This window comes from Erinaceus europaeus, chromosome 20 (assembly GCF_950295315.1).
Source record: "Erinaceus europaeus chromosome 20, mEriEur2.1, whole genome shotgun sequence".
Classification (NCBI taxonomy): domain Eukaryota; kingdom Metazoa; phylum Chordata; class Mammalia; order Eulipotyphla; family Erinaceidae; genus Erinaceus; species Erinaceus europaeus.
In genome coordinates this window covers 58,247,090-58,267,316 of record NC_080181.1, presented here as the reverse complement: position 1 = coordinate 58,267,316, position 20,227 = coordinate 58,247,090, and the positions used below count along the sequence as shown (strand labels likewise).

The 20,227-nt window shown below is 62.8% G+C and overlaps 1 protein-coding gene across 3 annotated transcripts; it reads right to left on the bottom strand.

Annotated features, from left to right (window-relative positions):
* Positions 1-802: 802 nt before the first annotated feature.
* On the bottom strand, positions 803-19,923 carry ZFAND6 (zinc finger AN1-type containing 6). Of its 3 annotated transcripts, none has more exons than XM_060179570.1 (8): positions 19,765-19,923; positions 8,258-8,346; positions 5,923-6,009; positions 4,608-4,771; positions 3,357-3,456; positions 2,996-3,143; positions 2,241-2,354; positions 803-1,480 (listed from the first exon to the last, which is right to left on the bottom strand). In XM_060179570.1, the coding sequence occupies exons 4-8, from the start codon at positions 4,756-4,758 to the stop codon at positions 1,361-1,363; spliced, it is 633 nt and encodes a 210-aa protein (XP_060035553.1). In that variant the 5' UTR covers positions 4,759-4,771; positions 5,923-6,009; positions 8,258-8,346; positions 19,765-19,923; the 3' UTR covers positions 803-1,360. The 3 variants fall into 3 exon arrangements, with proteins under 3 accessions (XP_060035553.1, XP_060035555.1, XP_060035554.1); XM_060179572.1 differs by having other exon boundaries at positions 2,996-3,096; XM_060179571.1 differs by lacking the exons at positions 5,923-6,009; positions 8,258-8,346; positions 19,765-19,923 and adding an exon at positions 5,408-5,893.
* Positions 19,924-20,227: the final 304 nt, after the last annotated feature.

Below are 20,227 nucleotides of genomic sequence, written 5' to 3'. Positions count from 1 at the left end.
GGCTGAGTCCCGTTGTCTCAGTGGATACTCTGTGCCCTGGCTGTGTCCCATCCTCTCAGTGGACACTCTGTGGCCTGGCTGAGTCCCGTCCTCTCAGTGGACACTCTGTGCCCTGGCTGTGTCCCGTCCTCTCAGTGGACACTCTGTGCCCTGGCTGTGTTCCGTCCTCTCAGTGGACACTCTGTGCCCTGGCTGTGTCCCGTCCTCTCAGTGGACACTCTGTGCCCTGGCTGAGTCCCGTCCTCTCAGTGGACACTGTGGACACAGGGCTGTCTGGCCTGGCCACACACCTCCCCGAGCACATCCTGTGCTAGGTCCCGGGGTATGGGTGCAGGTGAGTGGGGAACTCACCTTCTGAGCCTACAGCCAGGCTGCCGCCGGGTGCTCAGCTGTGTCCTGTGCCCCCATGCCCACCCTCCTGTCCATGTCTGGCCACCCACTCTCGGCACACACCCATCAGAGCCTGGGCACTGCGCCTCTCTCCCCCGTGGGTGGAGCCACAGCCCCTCCACTCAGGCGGACTGCTCTCTTGGGGGGTGGGTGGCGGGCAGGGGGCTCCCCTCACAGGTGCTGTGGGGGGGGGGGTCGGGGTCCTGCCCCGCTCACCACCGTGGGAGCTCAGGGGCGGCTGGGTTGTCTCGCCCTGTCCAGCTGCACAGGTGAGCACAGGGCTTTTCCCGTCATGGAACATCCTGTGCTCAGCGAGGCGGGAGGGACCCCACCAGCACCCCCGGGTGGGCGGCCGGGCAAGCCCGGGTCCTCTGCAGGAAAGTGTGGGGAGCAAAAGGAAGAAGCAGAGAGGGGCGGTTGCCGTTTTCCTTTATTTAATCAAAGGCGGTGAGTGAACACGAACACAGCAGTGACCGCAGGCCAGCCCTCCGCACACATGGCCCACAACAGGCCGGCAGACATAAATAGAGGGAGCGGGCGTGGCTCGCGGGCAGCGGGCGGTGAGAGGCGGAGGCGGCCGGAGGACAAGCCGCCGCTCAGACCAGATGGGGCAGCCGGGCCGGGCCGGGCATCAGGGCCACTGCAGGGCCGCAGAAGGCAGGGCCCCTCGGGTGAGCCAGCTGCTGGAGAGCCTCCACCTCGGCCGCTCAGCTATCGGGAAAGGAGCGTAAGAGGGAGACACTCAAGTCACTCGGCCACAGAAACTGCAGTGGAAATAAATGTTCAGAGTCATCTTCAAAACAAAAGCAAAAATCTATTCTTCTGGTGACATGCATGATTAGAGGTCTATGCAGGCTCCACAGCTCTAAGCCCACGGCCAGGGAGAAGCCTGAGTCCGTGTGCAGACTGCAGGTGGTCAGGGGTCTGCGCTCTGGCGGGGCTCAGATCTTCTGGATCTTCTCGCCCACGACTACTGGGTTTTCTTTTCTGATCTTCTCCGCGGCGTCGGCTTTGTAGTTGTAAGAACAGTCGTGCGCGTCTGAGTAGCGGTGCACGCCGCAGTAGACGTTCCCACACCGGCACTGAAACCCTGGAGGGACATGGGGGGCATGGGTGAGAGGTGGGGCTGGACCTGACTGCCCGAGTCGGCCCTAGAGCAAGGCCACCTGCATGTGGGCCAGCGCCCTCAGCCCAGCACAGAGCAGGGGTCCACATGGAGATGCAAACGCCACGGGACGTCTGCGGGTGGACGGGGGCTGAGTTGGGAGCACCCGCTAGGGTGGGAAGGGCCACGGCTGCCCGGGAGCCTGCTCGGCGAGTCTGCCCGGTGGGGCGATGAAGATGGGTATCTGATGCGCCAGCCAGGAGCTCTGCCTCTAGGACTCTAGAAGCGCCGTGACCTCAGCGGTGACAGGGAGGCCAGGAGGGGCACCGGCCCTGTTGGGGGGAGTGTGAGCACGAGGGGGGCGAAGGGGTGGGCGAAGGGGTGGGCCAGGCTCTGCCCCTCTGCAGAGGCCCCACCACCTGGCAGCAGGGTGTCCGCAGCAGACAACACTCTTGGCAGAGGAGTCTGCGCGCTGTGCCTGCCCCCGGGCTGCTCTCTGCTCACAGTCTTGCAGCATCTCCTGAGCCCCGCTTCCCCCAAGCTTCCAGGTGCTGCCTGCCTCTCCCTCCCTGTGCCCAGGAGGTGCACAAAGGCGTGAGCACCTGACTCACAGCGACCAGTCCACACCGGCTCGCTCACTGACCCCGGCTGAAGCCTTCAGAGGTGGCCGCAGGATCCAGGGGTCCGGCTGTCCAGGAGGGGAAGGGGCTAGGCACCCGCACCCCAGGGCCCAGTGCCACCTTACCTGTGAGCCCCACTTTCTTCCTGCACATGAAGCAGCGGTTCTTCTTCTGTTTGGGTTTTCCCAGAGACCTGCTTTGCTCTTCCGCTGGTTGCTGTGCCAACTCGGACACAGACGCTGCAAGACAGGAGGACGGCCTGTGCCACAGGGCGAGGGGCTGGGGGCCGGGCCGCATGGGGGCCTCGATGACCAGCAGAGGACGGCCGGTCACACTGCCAGGAAGCAGTGCCCAAGAGACTAGCTGGGGTCAGCAGGAGCCGGGCACAAGCAGGCAGTTTCAAGAAGGCACCAGCCTTCCTGCCCTTCCTCTGTGTGCAGGGACCAGGGGGATGGCCACATGGATACCTGCACGTGCCAAGCACCCAGACTCTGGGCTGACCACAGGAAACACAGGCAGAGAGACTCAGGGCTGACCACAGGACACACAGACAGAGAGGGAGACTCAGGGCTGAGCACAAGACACACAGACACACAGACACACTGACAGACAGCAGGGAGACTCAGGGCTGAGCACAAGACATACAGACACACAGACACACTGACAGACAGCAGGGAGACTCAGGGCTGAGCACAGGACACACAGACAGACAGCAGGGAGACTCACGGCTAAGCTCTGTTCTATCCAACAACAACACACAGACACACTGACAGACAGCAGGGAGACTCAGGGCTGAGCACAGGACACACAAACAGGGAGACTCAGGGCTGAGCACAGGACACACAGACACACAGACAGGGAGACTCAGGGCTGCACTCACCTGCCAGGTGCTGGGGCTCAGGGGCGGCCTTGTCCACAGAGGTGCTCTCTCCAGGCGAAGACACCGAGGACTCTGACAGCAGCGACGGGGCTGACACGGGGCTGCAGACACAGACACCAGGTGACAAGGTGGCCCGGCAGCCGCGAGTCTGGGCTGGCGACAGACAGCCGCTCAGTGTCCAGTGGACGAACAGAGGGACAGACAGACTTGCCCCGCCCCAAAGCCACGGAGCCCTGCTCAGCAAGCCCCAGGTGGAGCTGGGGTGCCAGGCCTGGCCGGGCTGCCCGTGAGCACAGCCGAGCTTGGACAGGAGCCTCGGTGAGGCAGGATGGGGTGGACCCCTGCAAGCCCGGGCACTCACCTCGGCTGCGCGGATGGAGACGTGGGGTCCGGCTGAGCGGCAGCCATGCCGCTGTCCGAGCAGGGCACAGGCAGGGCATCAGACAGATTGCCGACGGGGGCTGCAACGGGACGCTGTGCTAGTGACGGCCAGTCCCCCCGCCCCGAGGACCGGCTCTGGGGTGGGCAGGCAGTGCAGCCGTTGGAGGACTGGGTTCAAGCCCGGTCCCCGCCTCAGGGGAAGCACCACAGGGTGCAGCAGGGCTGCAGGTAACCCCTTCTCTGTGTCTCCATGGCCTCTCTCCCTCACCCTCTATCAAAAACAACAAAGGGGGGGGGGTCGGGCGGTAGCGCAGCGGGTTAAGCGCAGGTGGTGCAAAGCACAAGGACCGGTATAAAGATCCCGGTTCGAGCCCCCAGCCCCCCACCTGCAGGGGAGTCGCTTCACAGGTGGTGAAGCAGGTCTGCAGGTGTCTGTCTTTCTCTCCCCCTCTGTCTTCCCCTCCTCTCTCCATTTCTCTCTGTTCTATCCAACAACAACAGCAATAACAATAATAATAATTACAATAAAACAAGGGCAACAAAAGGGGGAAAAATAGCCTCCAGAAGCAGTGGATTTGTGGTGCAGGCCCCAAGCCCAGCAATAATCCTGGAAGCCAAAAAAAAAAAAAGAGGGGGGGGAAGGTGCCAGGAGCCAAGGACACTGACGCCAAGCTGCCCCCTGGAAGGCCCAGCACCCGGGGGAGGCCACTGGGCTGCAGGCCGGCAGGTCCATCCCAGCTCACCCTGTTCCCACAGAACCGCGGCGTCTCTCAGTCCAAGAAGCTTAAGAATGGGAGGAAGGGGCCCCACACAGCCTCCTGAGTTTGCTCAGTGCTGTCCAGGGTACAGGCTCTGACCCCAGGGGGTGCGTCTCATGGACACCATGCTGTCTCCCCAGCTGTGCACGGCCCCCAGGCAGGACTCTGGAGCCACTGAGGCCGTGTCTACACTTCATCCCTGCTGCAAGTGCCCTGGGCTCAAATTTACCTGGGAAAGGGCGGAGGTCCTGAGCCCCCAGCAAGCCTAGGAGTCGAGCCCCAGGTGGGAGGCTGGCGCTGGGCACAGAAGGGCGGTGGGCAGGGCGGGACAGGGGGCACTCACCCGGTGGGCCTCCCCAGGGCTGGACACAGAGGGGCGGCGGGCAGGGCGGGACAGGGGACACTCACCCGGTGGTCCTCCCCGGGGCTGGGCACAGAGGGGCGGCGGGCAGGGCAGGACAGGGGGCACTCACCCGGTGGGCCTCCCCGGCCGCTGCTGTTCTGCTGCTGCAGGTGCTCCTTGTAGCACACGGAGCACAGCCCGTGGGTGCGAGGGTTCCCGTAGAAGCCGCAGCCCATGGAGCACAGCATGGGCGCCTGGCTGTGGTTGGTCTCCTGCGCCATGTCCTCGGCTCACCTGCAGGGAGTCAGCAGGGCGGCCGTCTGCACCCCACACGGAGCACGCGCTCTGAGCAGATGAACACGCCCGGGCAGGCTGGTACTCAGCCACCCGCTCTGCTTGCAGACTTCCATCCAGACTCCTGGCCGTGGCCTCGCGCTGTGGGGCTGCACGGGGCTTGGGCTCCACGGCTGTAGAGCCCTGAACTCCCAGGGGCCTGTGTCCGGCAGCCCCCTCCCCCAAACCAGGAGCAGGAATGAGTGGTAGCACCATGGAAGCCCCCACACCCCCACCGGCACACGCAGGCCGTTGCTAGCTCCAACACAAGGACGCGGGGTCCCAGCTGCCACAGCCCACCCCTCCCCTCCCAGAGCCTCTTGTCCTTCCACCCATTCTCCCTCCTTTCCTTATTTTGCTAAAGAGACAGTGGGAGGGAGACAGAAAGGAGGGGCAGGAGGTAGATAGCATAGTGGCTATGCAAAGAGACTCTTCTGCCTGAGGCTTCTAAGTCCCAGGCTCAATCCCCAGCTCTCGGCAAGTCAGAGCCGAACAGTGATCTGGTGAGAGAGACAGACATCTGCAGCCCTGCTGCTCCCTGGCTCACCCCATGCCCCTCTGCTGCCCCATGCGCCCCGCCGGAGTTCCTGTCCACACTCACCACTGGCCTCTGAAGTGGGCCCCTCAGCCAGTCCGGCCATCGGGGGCACAGAGGGCACCAGAGGGGCCCGCACAAGGTGTCCCCCCCCCCCCCCCCCCGCGGGAGCAGACCCGGGTGAACTCGAGAGGGCCACAACCCCAGGGAGCTCTGTGCACTGAGGCAGCCAGGCAGGAGCGGCAAGGGGGTGGCCCGGGGTCACGATGGGAGTGCATCTCAGCACTGGCCGTCCCGAGCCACTGTGAGCAGCAGGTCGGGGCAGGCCCGCTCAACCCTCCTGCCGTGGCCACGAGTGCCACCTCGGAGCCGCTGCCAGGGCGGGTGGCCCAGCCCCTTCTGGGACAAGTCGCGTGCGGTCGGCTGCCACCAGAGCCTGTGGCAGGGTGCGCTGATGCTCAGGCCATGCCCAGGGCTGAGCAAAGGGAGCGGATGAGTGGCCGGGCCTGAGCTTCATGGTGCCAGCTAGAGAAATCCCACCCCCACCACACACAGGGGACACGGGCAGTGCACTTACTCCTCTGACCGAGACGGCTTCCGAGTGTTTCGTGACTCTTCAGAAAAGAGGGGCGGCCATCATTACTCCCGGAGGGCTCCTGAGTGTCTGCGAAACAGAGAGGATGTTGCTCTCACGGAAGCAGCTCCTGCCCCTCAAGCATTTAACTTCTCAGTTTAAAACTTTCATTAAAATAAAAAGGCCCTGGGGCCTGGTAGTGGCACACCTGGTTGAGTGCAGATATTACCAAACACAGGGAGGGCAGATAGCATAATGGTTATGCAAACAGACATTCATGCCTGAGGCTCCAAAGTCCCAGATAGAAGCCCCGGCTCTGGTTTAAAAAAAAAAAATATGCAAGGTCCCAGTTTTGAGCCCCCAGTCCCCACCTGTAGGGGGAAAGCTTCACAAGTGGTGAAGAGGGCTGCAGGTGTCTGTCTCTAACTCCCCTTTAAAATTATCTTTAGGGAGTCGGGCAGTAGCGCAGCGGGTCAAGTGCAGGTGGCGCAAAGCTCAAGGACCGGCATAAGGATCCCGGTTCGAGCCCCCGGCTCCCCACCTGCAGGGGAGTCACTTCACAAGTGGTGAAGCAGGTCTGCAGGTGTCTATCTTTCTCACCCCCTGTCTTCTCCTCCTCTCCATTTCTCTCTGTCCTATCCAACAACATCAATAACAGCAGTAATAACTACAACAATGGCAACAAAAGGGAATAAATAAATATAATTAAAAAAATTATCTTTATTTACTGGATAGAGATAGCCAGAAATCACAAGGAGAGGGAAGCGGGGAGGGAGAGGGAGACACCTGCAGCACTGCTTCACCACTCTCAAAGTTTTCTGCCTGCAGATGGGGCCTGGGGGTTCAAACCCAGGTCCTTGTGTGTTCTAACTAGTGCACTCAACCAGGTGTGCCACCATCCAGCCCCCCAGCACCCCCCCTCTCCCTCTTTATCTCCCCCGCCCCTTTCGACTTCTGGCTGTCTCTATCTAATAAAGACAAGAGAGAATTTAAGAAGAGAGTCGGGCTGTAGCGCAGCGGGTTAAGCGCATGTGGCGCAAAGCACAAGGACCGACGTGAGGATCCCTGTTTGAGCCCTCAGCTCCCCACCTGCAGGGGAGTCGCTTCACAGGTGGTGAAGCAGGTCTGCAGGTGTCTGTCTTTCTCTCCCCTCTTTATCTTCCCCTACTCTCTCCATTTCTCTCTGTCCTAAGTACAATAAGGGCAACAAAAGGGAATAAATGCTTAAAAAAAAAAAAGAATTTAAGAAAAATTAAAATAAAAAAAAATAAAAAGGCCCTTGTCTAGAAAGGACAGAACAACTAGCATAAAACCTGCCCTCCCAAGGCAGGCAGCCTCTCTGGCACGGAGCCTCCACACAACCACTGTGCTCCACCCGGGCGGGTAGGCAGCAGGGTCCCTCTGCACAGCCCACCCCTCCTCTTAGTGGCTTTGTTTTTGCCCCCAGGGTCATTGCTGGGGCTCAGTGTCGGCACCGGGAATCCACTGTTCCTTGAGGCCATTTTCCCCGGTTTTGTTGCCCTTGCTGTAGTTATTCCTGTTGTTGTTGGCTGGCTAGGACAGAGAGAAATGGAGAGAGGAGGGGAAGACAGACAACCTGCAGACCTGCTTCACCGCCTGTGAAGCGACTCCCCTGCAGGTGGGGAGCCGGGGCTCAAACCGGGATCCTTATGCCCGTCCTTGCGCTTTGCGCCACCTGCGCTTAACCCGCTGCGCTACCTTCCAATCCCCAGTGGCTGTTTTATGTTAATATTTTATTTACTTATTGATAAAGACAGAAGTTGAGAGGGCAGGGCAAGACAGAACAGGAGAGACACGGAGAGAAACCTGCAGCCCGTTCCATGAAGCTTTCCCCGGCAGGTGAGAAACGGGCTTGAACCTGGGTCCAGTGCGCTGTAAACATGTGTGCGCGCTCTGCCGGGCATGCCGCCGCCCGGCCCCAGTGACCGTCGTGAGTGTCTACAGTACTTTCTGTGACCGGCTGCGTGCTGCCAGTTCTCTCGGCCCTGCACAGCCCATCAGGAGACAGCAAATGTCTCACCGCACAGGGGCTTCCCTGGAGGCTCGGCGGCGGCCCCGTGGACAGTTCTGGACTCCCGGGCGTGAGGTCCCCGCTCGGGCCCTGGCATCACGCGCCCGCTGGCTCCTTGGGGAGTGGTGTGCGAGGTGGAGCCGAGGACCAGCACCTTCGAGCCCCCACGGAAGTCCCTGCTCAGGCCCGAGGGCCGGCTTTCGGACAGATGACGAATCTGACACTGACGTGGGGCTGCAGGGACAGGGAGGTGGGCTGGAGGCCTGGTCCGCTCCCCACCGCTCAGGCGGCCATGCCCACACTGACCTCTCTGGGGGCCACGGCTCCGGATGACGTGTCGCAGGCGGGTACAGGGAGGGGTCGTCCAGACCAGCAGGAAGCGTGGGAGCGGGCAGCTGGGGGAGAGAGCAGAGTGAAGAGAAGCTCTGGCCGACTGCCCACACCCGCGGGTCCCTCGGCCCTCCCTCCCGTGCAGAACGCCAACTCCCCACGTCCAAAGACCACCACCACAGCCGGGGCGCCCGCCGCATGACCACCAGGCAGCCGTCGGGGCTGGGTGCCGAGGCCTCCCTGCCCACAGCCGCACCGCCACCCTCCCTCCGTCTCGCCCGGTCGCACAGCATCAGGCACCTGCAAAGCTGAAACGTGGACCTGAAGCCAGCAGTGACCACAGAGAGCACTCTCTACACCACTGTGTTGGCAACAGAAAACCAAACGGGCAGCCCCACTCCCCACTTGCAGAGGAAGCCTCACATGGCGGAGCAGGGCTGCAGGCGTCTCCCTCTTGACCTCTCCCTTCCCTCTCGATTTTCCTGTATCTCTGTCCAGTAAGTAATAAGCAAGTATTTTGAAAGGACGAGCTAGAAATACAAGCATGGGAGCTGGGCGGTAGCGCAGCAGGTTAAGCGCATGTGGCGCAAAGCGCAAGGACCCCTCCTCTCCATTTCTCTCAGTCCTATCTAACAATGACGACATCAATAACGACTACAATAAAAGATAAGGGCAACAAAAGGGAAAATATAAAACAATCAAAACAAAACAGACAAGCATGCAGGCCAGACTCCGCTGCCAAGCCAACCATCAGTACAGAGTCAAAGCCCCTTAGAGGAGCTGCTGGTTTGCATCTGTGAGGACTGAAAAGCAGCGGCTCAAGCTGGAGAGTGAACGTGCTGACCTCACACAGGCCCCGGGCCCCAGGTCCAGTCCCCATCCCCGCGGCAGCACCCCACCCCAGAAGGTAAACAGGTCCTTTGAAAGACAGAGGAGAAGTCTGCACAGTGGTGATGAAATGAGAATTTCAAGTTTGAGGCTCCAAAGTCCCAGGTTCAATCCCCAAACCGCCAACAGCAGAGCTGAGCAAAGGCTCTGGGGAAAAAAAACAAGTAAATAGCAAGGCTATGTAAACAAGGAGAGGCCTGTGCATGCAGCCGAGCCTCCCAAGGGCGGTGTGGGCTCCAGCGTGGAGGACAGGCGGCGGGCACGCAGCCCCTTCACGGCCCCGCTCAGCCACCTTGGCAGACGCCTTGTCCCTCTGACCTCTCGTACTACCAAGCTTGGGAGTGGGGGCACAGAGGCCATTCTGCCTCGCGCCAGGTCTGGGGCTGGGCGGAGACACAGGAGCGAGGTCCCCAGGGACCCAGCTGCCTGCAGACAGCGGCCAGCTGTGCCCCACGGCTGAGGGCAGTTGCAAAGGGCAAGGGTGCGAGGAGGAGAAAGGCCAGAAGGCGGTCAGTGCTCCAGCAAGTCTGCAAGGTTCAGGGGCACCTCAGGCCAGCGGGCGCTTCCTGATGGGAGCCACCACGGCGGCCCTGCCCCCCAAAAAGCTCCCACTGCCACCAGGGCTGGCAGGAGTCACAGGGGGCTCTGCCTGCGCCCTCTGCCACCTGTCCCCCCCACCCCCACGTGAGCAACGCCCTGGCTGGGGACTCGGAGCAGACGACAGCGCACGGCGGTCAGCTCTCCCTGGCCGCAAGCCGGGCAGGCCACTCGTAGCTCCTCCGCGGGATACCAGGTCCTACCTGGAGACCAGCTGCTCCCGCCCTGCCGCCCGCCTGCCCCTGCACTAGGCCCAGCGGGGACCTAGCTCTGCATGGGGGCACCATACTGCCTGGACCCCGCAGGGCCTCTCTCTCTAGCCCTCTCCCCGTCCTTCACCCTCGAGCTGAAAAAGAATGCGGAAGGTGCCAGCTAGCACCCATCGCCACACCCCCAGGAACAGCGCCCCGCACCATGTCTCCCCTGGGTGACAGTAGGAGTTGGTGGGCTGGGGGAGTGCTGGCCAGCTAGGCAGCCTGGGGAAGCCCGTGGGGCCCAGGGTCGGGTGCTGTGGGGGCCGCCCACTGCCACCCCATAAGTGCAGTGGACAGAGGTGCCTGCTGTGGTCTCGTGGGCCCCGCTAGGGGTCTCCACAAAATGACACGAGGAGAGGGAGGCATTTTGAGAGCCACACAGAGGCAAGGAGCACAGAGCCATCCACACCGGGCAGCCATAGGAGTCTGCAGCACCCCCCCCCAAAGACCCCGAACACAGGGACAGAGATCCTGGGTCCCGGCATGACGGATGGGTGACTTCCCACAGCAAGAGCGTCCAACCCCGTCGAGCCAAGGCCTGGTCCTCCTCCGGAGGGAGAAGGAGGCTGCCCTCTCCGAGGCCTGGGCCCCCCACCAGTGTCCACTGCCCCAGGCCAGACGCCTCCTGCCTCGGACCCACCACAGCCTGAGTTAGCAGACAGCCAGCTGTCCTCACAGCCAGATGGGCACAGCCCCTGCCCACACCCTCACACGTCCAAGCCCCTCATCCCAAAGCCCCTGATCCCCTTCCCAGCCCCTAATCCTGACTATCCCCAGTCCCCGGGTCCCCCTACCCCAGTCCCTCCTCACCCCCCCACCCCCTCCACCCAACATCCCACTGACTCCTAGTCCGCCTACCCCAGTACCCATCCCAGTGCCAACGCAGTGCCCAGGGTCCCCCTCAGCTCTCACCCCTTAGTCACCCCACCATGGCTCTGTGGCCACATCCCCGTTCTCTATTCCGATCCTATCCCATCACCCCTGTCCCTCATCACATCCCCCACCTGTCCCGTACCCCAATCTTGTCCCACGTCCCAACATTCCTCGGATGCCTGTCCCCCATACCCATCCCAGTCCCGTCCACTATTCCTGTCCCATTCACCCATACCCCAATATCTTTATCCCGTCGCCCATACCCCTATTCCCTGTCCCATCCCCCATACCCCTAATCCCTGTCCCGTCCCCTTTACCTCTACACCCTGTCCCGTCCCCCATACCCCTATTCCCTGTCCCGTCCCCCATACCACTATCCCTGTCCCGTCCCCCATACCCCTATTCCCTGTCCCGTCCCCCATACCCTTATCCCTGTCCTGTCCCCCATACCACTATCCCTGTCCCGTCCCCCATACCCCTATTTTCTGTCCCGTCCCCCATACCCCTACTCCCGTGCCCCCTATACCACTACTCCCCTGGCCCTATACCCCCACTCCCCTATACCCCGACTCCCCTATACCCCTACTCCCCTATACCCCTACTCCCCTACATCCCTACTCCCCTATACCACTACTCCACTATACCCCCTATACCCCTACTCCCCTATACCCCTACTCCCCTATACCCCTACTCCCCTACATCCCTACTCCCCTACATCCCTACTCCCCTAAACCCCTACTCCCCTATACCCCTACTCCCTACAACCCTACTCACTACACCCCTGCCCCCTACTCCCCTATACCCCTACTCCCCTATACCACTACTCCCTACACCCCTACTCACTACACCCCTGCCCCCTACTCCCCTATACCCCTACTCCCCTATACACCGACTCCCCTATACCCCTACTCCCTACACCCCTACTCACTACACCCCTGCCCCCTACTACCCTATACCCCGACTCCCCTATACCCCTACATCCCTACTCCCCTACACCCCTATACCCCTACTCCCTACACCCCTACTCACTACACCCCTGCCCCCTACTCCACTATACCCCTACTCCCCTATACCCCTACTCGCCCTATACCCCGACTCCCCTATACCCCTACTCCCCTACATCCCTACTCCCCTATACCCCTACTCCCTACACCCCTACTCACTACACCCCTGCCCCCTACTCCCCAATATCACTACTCCCCTATACCCCTACTCCCTACACCCCTGCCCCCTACTCCCCTATACCCCTAATCCCCTATACCCCTACTCCCCTATATCACTACTCCCCTATACCCCTACTCCCCTATACCCCTACTCACTACACCCCTGCCCCCTACTCCCCTATACCACTACTCCCCTATACCCCTACTCCCCTACATCCCTACTCCCCTACATCCCTACTCCCCTACATCCCTACTCCCCTAAACCCCTACTCCCCTATACCCCTACTCCCTACAACCGTACTCACTACACCCCTGCCCCCTACTCCCCTATACTCCTACTCCCCTATACCCCTACTCCCTACACCCCTACTCACTACACCCCTGCCCCCTACTCCCCAATATCACTACTCCCCTATACCCCTACTCCCTACACCCCTACTCACTACACCCCTGCCCCCTACTCCCCTATACCCCTAATCCCCTATACCCCTTCTCCCCTATATCACTACGCCCCTATACCCCTACTCCCCTATACCCCTACTCACTACACCCCTGCCCCCTACTCCCCTATACCCCTACTCCCCTATACCACTAATACCCTATACCTCTACTCCCCTATACCCCTAATCCCCTATACCCCTATATCACTACTCCCCTATACCCCTACCCCCTATACCCCTACTCACTACACCCCTGCCCCCTAATCCCCTATATCACTACTCCCCTATACCCCTACCCCCCTATACCCCTACTCCCCTATACCCCTACTCCCCCGACCCATACACCTATTCCCCTGCACCCTATACCCCTACTCCCCTGCACCCTATACCCCTACTCCCCTGCACCTATATCCCTACTCCCCTACCCTATAATCCTACTCCCCTGCCCCCTACTCCCCTGCCCCGTAACCCCCTGCCCCATACTCCCCTGCCCCGTACCCCCCTATACCCCTACTCCCCTATACCCCTACTTCCCTGCCGCCTACTCCCCTGCCCCCTACTCCCCTGCCCCCTACCCCCCTATTCCCCTACTCCCTACATCCGTACTCCCCTACACCCCTATTCCCCTATACCCCTACTCGCCAACACCCCTACTCCCTATACCCCTACTCCCCTACAACCCTACTCCCCTATACCCCTACTCCCCTATACCCCTACTCCCCTATACCCCTACTCCCCTACATCCCTACTCCCATACACCCCTACTCCCCTATACCCCTACTCGCCAACACCCCTACTCCCTATACCCCTACTCCCCTACAACCCTACTCCCCTATACCCCTACTCCCCTATACCCCTACTCCCCTATACCCCTACTCCCATACACCCCTACTCCCCTATACCCCTACTCCCCAACAGCCCTACTCGCCTACACCACTACTCCCTATACCCCTACTCCCCTATACCCCTATTCCGCTATACCCCTACTCCCCTATACCCCTGCTGCCCTGCCACCTATACCCCTACTCCCCTACTCCTCTATACCCCTGCTCCACTGGGCCCTGTACACCTAATCCCGTCCCCTACCCCTACTCCCCTGCCGCCTATACCCCTACTCCCCCGCCCCTATACCCCTACTCTCCCGCCCCTATATCCCTACTCCCCTGGCACCTATACCCCTACTCCCCCGCCCCTATATCCCTACTCCCCTGGCACCTATACCCCTACTCCCCAGCCCCTATACCCCTACAGACCTGCCCCCTATACCCCTACTCCCCTATACCCCTACTCCCCTGCCCCTATACCCCTACTCCCCCGCCCCCTATACCCCTACTCCCCTATACCCCTGCCCCCTATACCCCTACTCCCTTGCCCCCTATACCCCTGCCCCCTATACTCCTACTCCCTTGCCCCCTATACCCCTACTCCCCTACACCCCTACTCCCCGGCCCCTATACCCCTACTCCCCTGCCCCCTACTCCCCTAGACCCCTACTCCCCTATACCCCTACTCCCCCTATACACCTACTCCCCTACACCCCTACTCCCCCTATACCCCTACTCCCCTACATCCCTACTCCCCTATACCCCTACTCCCTACACCCCTACTCCCTACACCCCTGCCCCCTACTCCCCCGCCCCCCCAGCAAACAGTCCTTTTGTTCTGCGCCCCCCTAGGCGACGCTGTCGTGCGGGTCCCGGGCGCCCCGGGCCACTGCTCACGGGGTCCCGGGGGCGCCGGGCTGGCGCGGGGTCCGGAGCGGGCCGCCCCCCCAAACCCCGCTTCCCCCGCAGCTTCACCTCGGACCAACTTCCCCGGAGCCGCGCGCCGGCCAGCCGAGCTTGGGCCCAGGCCCCGCCCCCACGCGACCACTGGCTGGCCGGACTCAGCCCCGCCCCTGAGGGCGCACACCGAGCCTCCATTGGCCGCTCCTGCTGCCCATCACCTCTCAGAACTTTTCCTCCCAGCACGTTAGGCTGCAGCAGCTTCTTAAAGAGACAGGACGGGCGGGAGTGGGGCAGAGGAGGGCGTCCAGCCCAGCTGGGGAGAGCCCGGCCTGGGGATGCTCTGACCCAGCCTGGGGGTGCCCTGACCCAGCCTGGGGGGGTGCCCTGACCCAGCCTGGGGGGTGCCCTAACCCAGCCTGGGGGTGCCCTGACCCAGCCTGGGGGGGTGCCCTGACCCAGCCTGGGGGGTGCCCTGACCCAGCCTGGGGGGTGCCCTGACCCAGCCTGGGGGTGCCCTGACCCAGCCTGGGGGGGTGCCCTGACCCAGCCTGGGGGGTGCCCTGACCCAGCCTGGGGGGGTGCCCTGACCCAGCCTGGGGGGTGCCCTGACCCAGCCTGGGGGTGCCCTGACCCAGCCTGGGGGGTGCCCTGACCCAGCCTGGGGGTGCTCTGACCCAGCCTGGGGGTGCTCTGACCCAGCCTGGGGGGTGCCCTGACACAGCCTGGGGGTGCTATAACTCAGCCTGGGGGTGCTCTGACCAAGCCTGGGGGGTGCCCTGACCCAGCCTGGGGGTGCCCTGACCCAGCCTGGGGGTGCTCTGACCCAGCCTGGGGGTGCTCTGACTCAGCCTGGGGGTGCTCTATCTCAGCCTGGTGGTGCCCTGACCCAGCCTGGGGGTGCTCTGACCCAGCCTGGGGGTGCTCTAACTCAGCCTGGGGGTGCTCTAACTCAGCCTGGGGGTGCTCTGACCCAGCCTGGGGGTGCTCTAACTCAACCTGGGGGTGCTCTGACCCAGCCTGGGGGTGCTCTAACTCAGCCTGGGGGTGCTCAGACCAGCCTGGGGGTGCTCTGACTCAGCCTGGGGGTGCTCTGACCCAGCCTGGGGGTGCTCTGACCCAACTTGGGGGTGCTCTGACCCAGCTTGGGGGTGCTCTGACCCACCTTGGGGGTGCTCTAACTCAACCTGGGGGTGCTCTGACCCAGCCTGGGGGTGCCCTGACCCAGCCTGGGGGGGTGCCCTGACCCAGCCTGGGGGGTGCCCTAACCCAGCCTGGGGGGTGCCCTGACCCAGCCTGGGGGTGCCCTGACCCAGCCTGGGGGGTGCCCTGACCCAGCCTGGGGGGTGCCCTGACCCAGCCTGGGGGGTGCCCTGACCCAGCCTGGGGGTGCCCTGACCCAGCCTGGGGGGGTGCCCTGACCCAGCCTGGGGGGTGCCCTGACCCAGCCTGGGGGGTGCCCTGACCCAGCCTGGGGGTGCCCTGACCCAGCCTGGGGGGGTGCCCTGACCCAGCCTGGGGGGTGCCCTGACCCAGCCTGGGGGTGCCCTGACCCAGCCTGGGGGGTGCCCTGACCCAGCCTGGGGGTGCTCTGACCCAGCCTGGGGGTGCTCTGACCCAGCCTGGGGGGTGCCCTGACACAGCCTGGGGGTGCTATAACTCAGCCTGGGGGTGCTCTGACCAAGCCTGGGGGGTGCCCTGACCCAGCCTGGGGGTGCCCTGACCCAGCCTGGGGGTGCTCTGACCCAGCCTGGGGGTGCTCTGACTCAGCCTGGGGGTGCTCTATCTCAGCCTGGTGGTGCCCTGACCCAGCCTGGGGGTGCTCTGACCCAGCCTGGGGGTGCTCTAACTCAGCCTGGGGGTGCTCTAACTCAGCCTGGGGGTGCTCTGACCCAGCCTGGGGGTGCTCTAACTCAACCTGGGGGTGCTCTGACCCAGCCTGGGGGTGCTCTAACTCAGCCTGGGGGTGCTCAGACCAGCCTGGGGGTGCTCTGACTCAGCCTGGGGGTGCTCTGACCCAGCCTGGGGGTGCTCTGACCCAACTTGGGGGTGCTCTGACCCAGCTTGGGGGTGCTCTGACCCACCTTGGGGGTGCTCTAACTCAACCTGGGGGTGCTCTGACCCAGCCTGGGGGTGCTCTGACCCAGCCTGGGGGTGCTCTAACTCAGCCTGGGGGTGCTCAGACCAGCCTGGGGGTGCTCTGACCCAACCTGGGGGTGCTCTGACCCAGCCTGGGGGTGCTCTGACCCAGCCTGGGGGTGCTCTGACTCAGCCTGGGGGTGCTCTGACCCAGCCTGGGCGTGCTCTAACTCAGCCTGGGGGTGCTCTAACTCAGCCTGGGGGTGCTCAGACCAGCCTGGGGGTGCTCTGACCCAACCTGGGGGTGCTCTGACCCAGCCTGGGGGTGCTCTGACCCAGCCTGGGGGTGCTCTAACTCAGCCTGGGGGTGCTCAGACCAGCCTGGGGGTGCTCTGACCCAACCTGGGGGTGCTCTGACCCAGCCTGGGGGTGCTCTGACCCAGCCTGGGGGTGCTCTAACTCAGCCTGGGGGTGCTCTGACTCAGCCTGGGGGTGCTCTGACCCAGCCTGGGCGTGCTCTAACTCAGCCTGGGGGTGCTCTGACTCAGCCTGGGGGTGCTCTGACCCAGCCTGGGGGTGCTCTGACCCAGCCTGGGGGTGCTCTAACTCAGCCTGGGGCTGCTCTGACCCAGCCTGGAGCTGGGGCTTCAACTTCTCTGACCTGGGGTCTGGGTACAGGTGGAGGACACAGCTCAGTGGCCACAGACAACCTGGGTGTCTCCTACCAGACGGAAGAAGCCACAGGCCTGGGGACAGCAGCTGTGCCAGGGCTCCACCCACCCCACCTCCTCAGCACAGGTGGCCCTAAATGCACTTCCTCCCTGCACACATGCGCTTACTGGAGAGACACAGACACAGAGAGGAGAGAGCGCGTGTGCGAGCAAGCCAGGGGTGGCACCAGGGGCCTGGGGTCTTATGTGCCACGGAGCCCTCCTGGGTCGCTAAGGGCCGCTGCTTTCTGGGGAGGGTGCTGTGTCCATCTGGTGGCCACTGGGTATGTCCTAGGGGCCGTGAGGGGACGAGAGGCTCCTCTCCAACCAGGAGCCCCCTGTCCCTGTCCCTGCCCGCTGTGGTGGCCGCCCCTGAGCTCCCAGACTTGATGACTGATCACTCAGGGTGACTTCACCCCAGGAACAGAAGTGGCTTCTTATAGCACACGGCCAACACACCCAAGACAAGAGTTTCAGGCCATAGCTTTCACAGCCCAGTCTCCCAGCCATTTCTCTCAAGGTAGACTTGGCAGAGAACAGCAGGCCAGTGCGCTGCTTCTGAGCACCGGGGGAGGGAACGGAGGGCAGCGGCCCAGGGAAGCCAGGAGCACTGCCTGGAGGAGGCCGCCAGCTGCACTGGGGTTTGGATGGACTAAACAGACCGGCAGCCTCCCCTGAGGAAGCCACCCCCACCCCGGGTACGACACTCACGAGTATGCCAGTCACGGGCGCACGTGCCATGTGACAGTGAGACAGGTCAGACGGGCCTGGGGAGAGGCAGCCTCTCTGACGTCCCTGACTATGAGCGATGCCCTGCTGCCCTTCCCTCTATCTCGTCTCTGCCTCTTTCTATCTGAAAAATGTAGAAGCGACAACAAAAAGGGATACTTTTTTTGTTTTGTAGAGACCAGAGTGTGACTTCCTTTGAATGGTAAAGGACTGAGGACAGATTAAACTCTGCCTCCTCCACCAGGAAGCCCTGTGGCTTGCTCCTGGGCATTCCCGCAGGCTCATAAAGCAGCTGAAGGGAAGGCCCACCCCTTGCAGGAGCCAAACAGGAACCACTAAGGACAGTCTGAAGACCACCCGGGGGAGGACAGAGGGGTGAGGGCTGCCCTTGGGCTGCAGGAGACGGGGTGAGGAGAGCACGGAGGGCAGAGGGAGGGGTGGGGTGAGGGGGGTCTCTGTCCGCTACCCACGGTGAGAAAGGGGCAGGGGCTGTGCTAGAGGAGGAGACAGCCAGAGCTGAAGCTGGGAGGTTCAAGGCCAGGCTCCCCCGTGTTCCAGGCAGACAGATACGCAGGGCTGCGAGCTCCCACTCTCAACAAGCCCGAGTCAGAGAGACAGGGAGGGAGGGAGGGAGAAATGCCGGCTGCAGAAGTAGCAGTTCATGCAGCTAGCAGACTTTCAGGCCGGAGGCTCAGAGGCCCCAAATCCAAGCCCAGCAGCACCACAGCGCAGGGCAGGGCCGGTGCTGACAAACAGAATAGTCACATATGTACGACATACATATAAACACACACACACACCTCGGCCAATTTCCCAGAAAGGTTAGTTTCTAATTTCTTTTTTTTTTTTTTAAACTAGAGCACCACTCAGCTCTGGTTTATGGTGTTGCGGGGGATTGAACCTAGGGCTTTGGGGCCTCAGGCCTGAGAGTCTCTTTACATAACCATTATGCAGTTTCCCCTCTTGGTGAGGTCAGTTTCTATATAGCTATAAAAAAACAAAGCTTCTGGGCACCAGGCGGCAGTGCAGCGGGCTAGGCGCACGTGGCGCAAAGCGCAGGGACCGGCATAAGGATCCCGGTTCGAGCCCCCGGCTCCCCACCTGCAGGGGAGTCGCTTCACAGGTGGTGAAGCAGGTCTGCAGGTGTCTGTCTTTCTCTCCCCTTCTCTGTCTTCCCCTCCTCTCTCCATGTCTCTCTGTCCTATCCAACGATATCAATAATAGCAATAATAACTACAACAGGGCAACAAAAGGGAATAAATAAATATTAAAAACATAAAATAAATACAATAAAGTTTTTTCTCTCAGAATCACAGAGCCAGGGCCGGGTCACAGTCTCTGGAGAGCATCCGACACGGAAACTCCCCGAGTCTGTAAGGGGTTCTCTCCACCCCACCCTCAACCCCGGGCGGGCTGGCAGGCGCCCTTCAGACAAGTCGCCCAAGTCGCCGGGTGCGGGGTGCAGGGTGCGGGGTGCGGGCGGGAGAGACGCCGGGGTGGCAGGTGCGGCCCAGCCTGCGCCACCTGTCAGCGCCCAGGCCCCCACACCTGCTCCGCCGCCCTGCCTGCCTCCAGCTGCTCCCTGACCCCGAACCGACCCCAGGCCCCGCCACGCAGGACCCGCCCTCCCCGCTCCCCCCCCTCCTCCTGACCCCTGTAGTCCCCTGACCCTCCCCCATGGCCCCTGACCTCTCCCCCATGGCCCCTGACCCCTCCCCCGTGTCCCCTGACCTCTCCCCCATGGTCCCTGACCTTTCCCCCATGGCCCCTGGCCCCTCCCCCGTGTCCCCTGGCCCCTCCCCCGTGTCCCCTGACCTCTCCTCCGTGGCCCCTGACCTCTCCCCCGTAGCCCCTGACCCCTCCCCCGTGGCCCCTGAACCCCTCCCCCATGGCCCCATCCCTTCTCCCATGGTCCCCCTTTCTCCCTCCCCCGTGGGCCCCCTTACCCTCCCTCATGCCCCCTCCCCCAAGGCCCCCTTTCCTCCCCTCCCCCCTGGCCCCCCTCCCCCCGCCGCCCCGCACTCACCGGGCGGCCCTGCCCGCCTGCCGCCGCCGCCGGTGGTCGCCGAGGGGGGGACGCAAAGGCCGCGAAGCCTGGGCCGCCGCCGCGTCCCCTGTTTATCAAACTTTGCGTCGGTGCTCCGCCCGACGCGCCGGGATCGAGCGCTCATTGGCTGGAGCTGCGTGACGTACGCCACGCCGCAGCCAATTGTTACCGTGGGGGCGGGGCGTCGGGGAGCGCGCCCGTGGGCGGGGGCGAGCGAGGGGGCGGGGACTGAACGGAGTCTTACTCCTGGGGCATGTTCATTTGCCAGAACCCGCGATGAGGCGGGGACAAGGGCGGGGCCGCAGGGCGGAACGCGCTTCCATTTGTCAGAACTGAGGAGGAGACGGGACCGAAGCTGGGCTGGGGCGGGGCTACTAGCGAGATTGGCCAGGTGGCCGGACCCTAGGCAGGCGAGGACCGAGCCGAAAGGGACCCGCGGCTC